Raw genomic sequence first — 10,546 nt, 5'->3', positions numbered from 1 at the left:
TTTTTCCCCCACATTGTTATGATGTCATAGTTTTGCAGTGTGGTAGGTCAGTTGCAGTGTTGATCCTGGATCTACACTAGTATAATGCAGGAACTACATCAACGTGGGTGCCTCAGATACACCGTTAACTGAATGTGCATGTGTCTGGTTTATTAACTTTTAGAGTTAGGGTTTGGTTCAGTTTTCACACAGGGTTTAGGTAGCACTTCTTTGGAACAGCTCGTTTTGTTGGTTATTCTGGCCATGGTTCACCCCGGAGTTTAAGCTGGTGGAGCAATAAAGCTCACCTTAACTTTGAATTGGCTACTGGGTTTGTGGCTTTGGGGGCCGGGGCGGGGACACCCGTGTTTGAGCTTTATGTTGCGCTACGGACGTAACAAAGGACACCTTTACCATGTTATTAAAAAACTATGATTAATTAGAATGAGCATTAATACAATTTAATCAAAGTGATAGAAAACGTGATGCAACTTGATTCTGTTGCAGTTTTCAACAAAGGCTCAGTCCCCAAAATTATGTGGGCTAGCTCCTTTACTCAACAAGTTATGAGGTCTCAAAATGCCAGAAAAAGAAGAGAGTAACTTTATCCTAACCCTGTAACTTACAGTAACTATAGTACTTCATATTTAAAATGTAGCACATTTAATGAAGCAAAGCTACTGTACTTCAGGTGGGAGGCACTCACTGAACCTATTTCACATGGAGAGATGAGCCAATAGGACATGAAGCTGTTCTTAGTCTTGAACACAAGAACGCTGAGTATCTTACCTGAGAGGTAGCGAGCAGGTGTACCGCACTTGGACTTGGAGTCTGACTTGGTTCACATTTGAGGCCTAGAGAGGTGAGGATTTCTGTCAAGACTTCATACCGCGAGGCATTGTTGACCTTCAGTTCATCAAAAGCATCCAATGGCAAATTCTGAGAGTTGGGAGCAGTTTCAAAGTGGACCTGCAGATATACATGTTTAAGTAAAAACATCAGAAGATGCAGGAAACATTGATGTGGCAGCAAAAATGAGTATTATTTACTTTATACTGCAAATATTTGCACCTAATAAATCTGCTTGTAATCTAGACATCATATGACACCGGGCTTCATTTACTAGCCCAACAGTTAGCAGTACCACATACCCACTGTCAGCACCCGGATTCATTCAGAATGCATAAATAATGATAATAATAATTATGATAATATTTCTAGACCCGACTGCAAACCGAGGACAGAACAGTTCCTGGATTATAGAAGTTTCAGGCTGCTGTGGCAGTTAATTTACTGCTAGGTACACCATTAATAAAGGAATCGTGTGCTATAGGGAGACTGCTAGATCAGCTGATCTTCTCTTAGATCTGCTGCTATAGGCTCAGACTGCTGGAAACATCCCATGATGCAATTATCCTTCACCTGAAGGCATTTTTGCCTCTATTGGACAGTGCAGCACTGAAGATGGAAAATCAGGAGAAAGAGCAAACATCAGAGTTGAATCCAGGCTGCTGCACTCCTGTGGTGGGGAGTACCCACTGAGCCACTCACACTCATGTCAGTCACTGAGACCTCACACATCTGAACCTCTTTCTTCCCGTTAAGAGATTTTCCAACTGCCGCCAAGTCCTTGGACATGGGATCGCCTGAATGTTGGGCTTTTCTCTCTAACATCACATGGTCTTTATGTGTGAGGCAACTGTTGCTTTGATCTGACCCTACAGAAATACAACAGCATGCAGGTTCACTGTCCCACATGTGTTAGCACTACTGCGGGCCTCAATAAAAGCATGCTATTCATTGTCCCCGAGGACAATGAATAGCATGCTTTACATGGGTTTACCTGACAAAGAACAGCTTCTCCACTGTCCCCTCCGTGGGTCAGTCGTACAATAACCATATCCTTCTTATGGGGGACATCCCCTTTCAGCTCCCCCCACAGTTCAACTTCTCCTCCCCCCCGAGGATCCCTGATGTAGACTTTCCCACTCGCCAGTATACTCAGATTCAGCTCTGTGCTGTCTTCCTTGGTGAAATTCAGCTTGTTGACCTGCATGCACTGGCTCTGCCTGACTTCCAGGTAGAGTCCTGCAGGGCACAGAGAAGAGGCTAGCCCGAGGACTTTGCCCCCCTGGCTCAGGTAGGTGAGAAAGCGGGTCTGAAGCTGGGGACTTAGGGTTTCCTCTTCTGCCAGTACCAGGAGTCTTGTGTTTTCCAGCCAGGGATCATTCAGTGCCTGCTCTGGCTGGAGCGGATAGATGATGTTACTTTCCGTGTTTATACATTCTGATAAAAGCTGGCGAACTGTCTGAAAACGTTCCTGACAGCCCCCCGTGTAGACGAGAACATTTGGGAGTTTGCCACCGCTTTGACCAAAAAACCCTCGGGAATCATTTTCAAGTTCATCGAGACACTCGTTTCCAACAGAGTTATCATCCGGTAGGTCTGGAATATTCTCAGCGGAGGCATATTTGACAGAGAGTATAGTACTGTTCTCCAGTTCCAGACATTCATGGCAGCTGGACAGATGCAGGTGGTGTCCGTGGCCCTCCATGTGGTGATGATTCCCCAGGGAGTGTTCCTCCAAGTCACCGAGAGATTCCAAATCCTGGGAGCTGCGGAGTGGCTCTGACCCTCGCCGGTCCTCTAACCTCCTCTTTACCTCTGGGATGAGAAGGAAGCTGCCTTTACGGCACTGCAGATGATGGTGGCGAGCTATGGGCTCTCCAGTGCTACAGGGAAGCAGTGACGACTGTGCCCGTGGGCTCTGTGGACACTGCTGGTCCAGCAGTGCACTCAGAGTGGATTCTTGCAGGAGGACAGCTGTGGAAATACAACCACACCACAAAAACATCAGAACCATCTACTGATCTATCTTTGTATTCAAACTTTAAACAACTGTTTCTGTCAACCACTAAACTACTGAACAGTAAAACAGTAACAATGTAAGCTCTTTGGTACAGTTCTGGTATCCAGCAGCTTCGGAGAACAAACAGCTCAGAGCCGCTGAAACCTTTCATTCAGCTGTGCTACACCACAGAGGTATAAAGCAGGGGTGGGGAAGTCCAGGCCTCGAGGGCCAGTGTCCTGCAGGTTTTAGATGTGTCCTTGATCCAACACAGCTGATTTAAATGGCTTCAAGTTCTCCAGAGGTCTGGTAATGAACTAATCATGTGGTTCAGGTGTGATGACCCAGGGTGAGATCTAAAACCTGCAGGACACCGGCCCTCGAGGCCTGCAGTTGGACATCCCTGGTATAAAAGCTTAACCCTATACACAAATACAGCAGGGAAAAGAAGCACTGAATAAATAAATGAATAAATAAATACACACACACACACACACAAGCATTAATAACAATGTGCAATACACATGCGCTTATTCTTCTTATTTTTATTACATAAGTTTCTGTGTTGTGTCGTTTTGTGTTGTTCGTAGTGCCGACGTGGGACAATTTTCCGATTTCATTTCACTATCGTACTATGGATGACTGTGCAATGACAAAGAATTATCTTATGTTTCTATGTAACAATCACACACATTCATTGCATCAGAGAGCAACCTGGCAACTTTCCGAAGGATATTTGGCATGCAGGCATGTTTGACAACCAGGGATCGAACCAGCAACCTTCCAATTAGTATATGACCTGCTCTACCTCTGAAGCTACAGCTCATGTCATGATGGGGTAAGAAGCTCGGTGGCTGTAGAGTTCCACATGTCGGGCAGGTACAGGTCACAACTTCCTCACAGACGACAGAAAATATGTTTGTGACATTATTTAAACCTGAGCTCCTGAAAACAGTCAAAAAATGTCTGTAACTCTTCAATGGGTCATGAGACAGTTTAAGTTTAAACTGTGCAGCTCTATACCTGTAAGCTCAACGTTGTATATGAGGTTTTGTGAGTGAAAGCACTTTCCTGCTGCTGCTGGATGCAAGGCTGAGTTTAAAAAGCTACTTCAGACACTACAGGGTGAGAACTAGAGCTGGGCGATATGAGATTTTTTCATATCACGATATGTTTTTTGTTTGTTTTTTCATTTCAGGCGATAACGATATCTATCACGATATAAGCCAAATAACTATATTTGTAAGATTTAAATGTGCCGTTGCTCACAAGTAAAATGTGAAATAATCAGCAGCTTGTTTTTATTTAAATATTTATTTCCCATAATAAGTTCAACAGGGTAGATGTACTTAAGGAACATGAGACCTTTTCAGATAAATAAAGGCAAATATTGCAAACTACACAAAAGGCAGCCGCTAAAGCGTTTAAGTTTCAAAATAGAACAAACGAAACAGACTAAACTGTCAATTCCACTTAGAAAAAAAATATTAATTCTAAAAATAAATCTTAGTTTGTTTTACAGAAGAACAGACAAAACTGAATAACTTTTGTCAATATCAAATAAACTGAGAACTAAAAGGAAATTCTCAATCTCTCCTTGTTGTATAGCTGAGCTTTTCAAACAGTTTTAACAGTTACTTTAGTCTGACAAAAGCCGAATGACGAATTAGTGCTTCCAGTCAGAGACTGAGGCTACGTCCACACGTACACGGGTATTTTTGAAAACGGAGATTTTCCGTTTTCGTTTTAAAAAATAATCCCGTCCACACATAAAGGCAGAAATGAAGGAAAACGCTGCTATGAACATGCCAAAGCAGCAGGTGGCGCTATATTCCTAACCATGCAGAAATATTGGCCAATCAGAAGTCTAGAAGCCTCGGTGGGAAAAAGTAAACAAAGCTGGGGCATAGAAGCAGAACCGAGTCGTATGTGTGGACGGACAGTAACTGTGTGTATATGTAAGCATTTAAACACTGCAGAGAGTAGAATTAACAGTAACAGTATTGTAGAAATTCATTTCACCGAAACAATAACGTGGCGCACAGTGTGACGCATGCACCAGTTTATTGTATTTCCAGACTTGCTTTCGGCACAATTTACAGTGCACGCTACTCTGTTTTTTTGTCAGACTTGAAACAGCCGAAATACCTTCACACTACGGAACTTCTATGGCTCTTCGTTCGACAATCTCTCCGGCATTGGAACCATCATCTGTTTTCTCTTCGGTCACGCTCGATTGATTTTTCTAGTCGGCACACTCATTTCCTCCATTACCCGCTGGCTGCTTCCCAAACAAACACACGTGCGGCTTGGCACTTGTGCTGTACGTAACAAGTCACGCGACGTGACGCTGCGGCTGTGATTGGTTTGGCTCTGCGCTACTTTTTTTTTTTTTTTTTAAGAGGACAAGAGCGGCGAGGTCTATCGCGATAGCTTAATTTCTCTATCGAGTAAAAGTTATATCGCGATACATATCGTTATCGTTCTATCGCCCAGCTCTAGTGAGAACACGCTTCTACCTTTTTATCTTGGAAACGTAAACTAACAATAAGAAAGTTTATTCTCCTTCTGAACGTCATCACTGCAGTACTACATGAACACGACCTCGGGGAAGTATATTAGGGCGTTTGGTAGAGGGGTGGAGCAAAACCCGACCAACAGAATTTCAGTACGAACCTCATCGCTTTCTCTACGGTGACAAGATGAAGGTGTTGGCACAGGAAATTGCTGTTTTCTTTGGGCTTTATTAATCACGCTGATCAACATAATACTCGATGCAAACGAGACATGAGTAAGGAACTGTGAGGTGTGATACCATGTAACAAAAACATCGTAGAAAATCTACTTGAAGACAACATACGGACTATCTTTGAGGGCGTAAGTCCATTGTCCAGCTGGAGGCGATCTTCTATGAAAGCTATCCCGAGCTGGCTGTAGCTCTCCACGCTGGCTCGAGCGACTGCCCTGAACGGCTGGCCAGGGCAACACGCCACAGGGAGACAGCAGTCGGACAACTTCAGCACCTGCACAACACACAGTGACACGTGTTAGAGTTCAGCATGCCCCGCCTACTACATCATCACCTGGTGTAAGGAGGGATTAGTACAGAAACTATAAGCCTGTAATGATGGTCACATGTCTATTTTCACCTCACTTCATAAAAGCTAACCTAATAACAACCACAGCATCATCCGAACAGCATCAATGGCTCCATCAGCACAAACCAGAAGAACATGTACTTTATCCCATATTTGTTAAATGCATATTTTTCTGTGTGCTACATTTAACATTGCTAAAATACTAAATATGAAAACCATCATAACCACCAAAACCATTATTATCCACATTCTGCCTTTTGTGCCAGTTCATTCAGTGTAGTGTTTTAAAGAGGCACAAAGGCTCCAACAAGGAAACAACGGCCTCATTTACACTGATGTCACGTCAGCACCTGCCAGCTGCATGCTAGCTACAGACGCTTGTGTTACAAACACACTTAAGTACAAAGACCTGGTGAAGTACTCTGATTTGTGACGGCAACATTACAACAATGGGATTGTCCCATTAGCATGGTGGGTAGCTAATGTGGCTAACGTTACGTATGGCCGATGCTCCCTTCTCTTCATAGTTCTGTATTAAAGCACAGCCAACTCTACATTCAGCCGTTTTTCTTTCTGTTGGAACAAGCATCAGCTCATTAGGACAAAAGTGACAACCAGCCAAAGCCATTTAAAAGAAAATTATCACTTTAGAACCACGTCACTGACAAAAATCAGCATTCACATAATCTTAAGCCCTCAGCTACGATTAAGGGAACTTTCTGAATGTGACAAAGTGAAGTACAGTGGTTGCAAAAGTATTCGGCCCCTTGAACTTTCCCACATTTTGTCACATTACAGCCACAAACATGAATCAATATTATTGGAATTCCAGGTGAAAGACCAACACAAAGTGGTGCACACGTGAGAAGTGGAACGAAAATCATACATGACTCCCAACATTTTTACAAATAAATAACTGCAAAGTGGGGTGTGCGTAATTATTCAGTCCCTGAGTCAATACTTTGTAGAACCAGCTTTTGCTGCAGTCTTTTAGGGTCTGTCTCTACCAGCTTTGCACATCTACAGACTGAAATCTTTGCCCATTCTTCTTTGAAACAGCTCCAGCTCAGTCAGATTAGATGGGCAGCGTTAGTGAACAGCAGTTTTCAGATCTTGCCACAGATTCTGGATTGGATTTAGATCTGGACTTTGGCTGGGCCGTTCTAACACATGGATGTGTTTTGTTTTAAACCCTTCCATTGTTGCCCTGGCTTTATGTTTAGGGTCGTTGTCCTGCTGGAAGCTGAACCTCCGCCCCAGTCTCAAGTCTTTTGCGGTTACGGTCTCTTGGTGAGCAATGGTGAGGACAAACATGGCGTTTAAATTATGAGTTTCTTTGAAAGAAATGGGGCATTTTTGTTGTTGTTTGAATCTTGCCTGTAAATTAGCATGACATGGGACCTTTTAACTTTTATTGAAAAGTTAAAAGGTGTAGTAACTGATGAACGTCTCTAGTAGAGGGCACTATTGGGCTTCTTTTCCTGGAGCAACTCTCCTGTTATTAGTTTCATTATTACAGCATCCAATCAGTCAGGGGCAGAGGATGACTACTTTGATGAATAGTTTTGTTTTACACTGCAGAAAAGCTGCGATCAAGAGAAACTACTGAATAAATGAGCAGATACCTCCACCTTTTTTTCCTGAGCTTACCAAACAAAATCCAAATTTTATTAATTTCATTATTTTTAAATTTTGACATTTGTCTTTAACCCTCATGCTCGGGTCCTCTACCAGAGGCTGGGAGCTCGAGGTTCCTGTGCAGTATCTTTGCTGTTCCCAGGACTGTGCTCTTCTTAGACATCTGTCCTGAGCTGTGCTGGAGCCAGTCACCCAGTCAGTGTTTCATTTATATTTATATACATACAAGCTTGTTGCTTCATAATGAGAACAGATGTTAAGAAAGCACATTGCTTACTTTCTTTTTAGACGGCCGATGAGAAGGAGAGCCCACTTTATGTTCTGTAGCTTCTATGATGAAAAAAATATTGTCTATTCGTGGAGCACAAACGGTAGAGGACCGCAGGAGAACAGTCCACTGGCTGAGGTCCTCACATACCTGGAAAAGTACAGACAGAACAGACGACAAGTTCAAACACTACAAAGTGTTACACATAAAGTAGTTAGTAACAATAGTCGCATGTTTTCTCGGTGTCCCATTATCAAGTATGGTATCAGCGTGGTGTACAATGTGACCGATATGAAAGTGTTGGGCTAAGATGTTATTTCGTTGTGGGAGTGGCCTCAGCATGACCAGCTGTTAAAGCTCCGATGCAAAGACGAGTCCCTCATACTGTAACAGCTGACCTGATCCTCTGTATTCACTCTTCCCATGCTTGTGCAAGACACGAGTGGTAGTTACAATCACCTCGTTCTGTTTTCATACAAGGGTGCATTCTGATCCTAACACTGCTCAGCATTTCACCTTGCTCCATTTACTTATTCTGCTACATTACTCAGGCTCGCAGGCCAGACCTGAGGTGCTCGACTGTGGATCACACCAGCAATGCACTATGCAGCAAAGTCTGTGCAACATCCTACCTAATGATCCAGAGATCTGTCTGATAATGGAACCAGTGGCCTGGAGAGTGGGAACTCATGAAAGGGCCCAGAGGGTACTATTAGTGGGTTCATCAACAAAGCTGACATGGCAGACTGACCTTTACTAATACACAGTGACTTACAAAAGTATTCGGCCCCCTTGAACTTTTCCACATTTTGTCACATTACAGCCACAAACATGAATCAGTTTTATTGGAATTCCACATGAAAGACCAACACAAAGTGGTGCACACGTGAGAAGTGGAACGAAAATCATACATGATTCCAAACATTTTTTACAAATAAATAACTGCAAAGCGCCGTCCAGCCCCACGCACGGGGCGATCCGCGGTAGCTCGTTAACTGCGATTCGCCGCGTTATGGCGTTAACGTCATTTCAGATTAACGCTGACAGCACTAGTGGGAACACAACGAATATGACTGCACATTTACTCCGACATCATCCTCGTGCAAAGACAAGTAGAAGCAGACAAAAACAACAAGCATGCTACAAACTTTACCCGAGTCATTTAGACAGCCGTTAGCACAGGATTCTCCTTATGGGGCTGATATGTTTAATATGCTGCTGAGAATATAGCCCAGAAGAAGCGTATAGTATAGCTTTTATTTTGAAAGAGCCATTTCTCTGTAATAAACTCTCTTTTCCAAAGATGAGTGATTCCTCCATCAGATAGATCCTGTAATTTGAGACAGATGTAAAAAAATATACGAGTACTGGCTAAATATGAGGAAAAATGCAGCACTCCTACAAAGTCTCATATTCCAGCACACATTCACAAAACAACAAACATTCAAACTGCAAATGATACGGAGTGAATTAGTTTAATGTTGTTTATGCATGTTGAACACTTCTAACATTAAATTTTAGGTCATGATGATTTTAAGAGCTGAGACCGGAGTGACACAAGTGTTCAAAATAATTAGTTTCTGATTTATAATTAGATTGTTAGCTTTTTTATCTAAAGCCAGCATGCAGGCTTAAGGAAAACAGCAAACACCAAATGAGCTACGTCTCAGTCTACAAATGTTACCGCCCACAAACAAAAAAAACTACTGAACCAGTCTTGCTGTCAGAATAAACTGGAATATAGCCAAGCCAACTCCCGTGAATGATTCGCTTACTGCACTTTTCCAGCTGACAGCTGGTGTGTCTGATGTACTGATCACCTGGTCTCAGTCAGCAGTGCCCTGCACTCTCAGTGTGAGCTGACAGAAAGGTGACTGTGGGTAGCACCCAGTAAACATTGCTTTGAACTTCAGGCAGCGGTACACCACATCTGCATGCTGCCATGTGACTGGCAGATTGGAGATTTGTGTGACTGGAGCACAGGCTCTTTAACAGCTGTACCTATTAAAGTGCCTGTGACTGTATGCCATATGTATTTGAAAATGTGTCTCGATTTCAGTGTTCTTTAACTTGTTTGTAGTTTTCTGTAATGTGTTTGCCTTTATTCTGACAGATGCTGCTGTTACCCAGTCACACAGCTGCATAACTGCCTGTAAAGTCTGTCATTCTGGCACTACCCTGGAAGTTCAAATCCTAGCAACCACGCCAATGAAAAAGTAGGATGTAGCACTACACCAGAGTCTGGCCACAGACTCAGAGCAGCATAAGCACATTGTATAGAGCACAGCCGCACACAGCTCACAGACACCAGTGAGACACTACAGTGAGACACCAATAAGACTACAGTGAGACACTACAGTGAGAAACCAGTGACACTACGGTGAGACACCAGTGAGACAACAATGGAACTACAGTGACATTACAGTGAGACACTAATGAGACACCTTTGAAATTACAGTGACACTACAGTTAGACACCAGTGAGACTACAGTGAGACAACAATGGAACTACAGTGACACTACAGTGAGACACCAGTGAGACTACAGTGAGACAACAATGGAACTACAGTGACATTACAGTGAGACACTAATGAGACACCTTTGAAATTACAGTGACACTACAGTGAGACACCAGTGGCACAATGAGTTTTGTGTTGTTGCTGCGCGCGCGCACGCACACACACACACACACACACACACACACACACACACACAC

The 10,546-nt window shown here is 43.2% G+C and overlaps 1 protein-coding gene across 1 annotated transcript in view; it reads right to left on the bottom strand.

The window, feature by feature from the left end:
- Nucleotides 1-768: 768 nt before the first annotated feature.
- hlcs (holocarboxylase synthetase (biotin-(proprionyl-CoA-carboxylase (ATP-hydrolysing)) ligase)) overlaps nt 769-10,546 on the bottom strand; it is a gene marked incomplete at its 3' end in the record, with an annotated part of 10,318 nt that continues 540 nt past the window's right edge. Inside the window, 4 exon segments of the mRNA XM_005952451.2 lie at nt 769-948; nt 1,823-2,802; nt 5,688-5,850; nt 7,841-7,981. Of these exon segments, the coding sequence (XP_005952513.2) occupies nt 769-948; nt 1,823-2,802; nt 5,688-5,850; nt 7,841-7,981 (1,464 nt within the window).

Source organism: Haplochromis burtoni, unplaced genomic scaffold, assembly GCF_018398535.1.
Source record: "Haplochromis burtoni strain Fernald_Lab_line unplaced genomic scaffold, NCSU_Asbu1 Contig_1544, whole genome shotgun sequence".
NCBI classification, from domain to species: domain Eukaryota; kingdom Metazoa; phylum Chordata; class Actinopteri; order Cichliformes; family Cichlidae; genus Haplochromis; species Haplochromis burtoni.
This window is presented reverse-complemented; position numbering and strand designations above follow the sequence as displayed.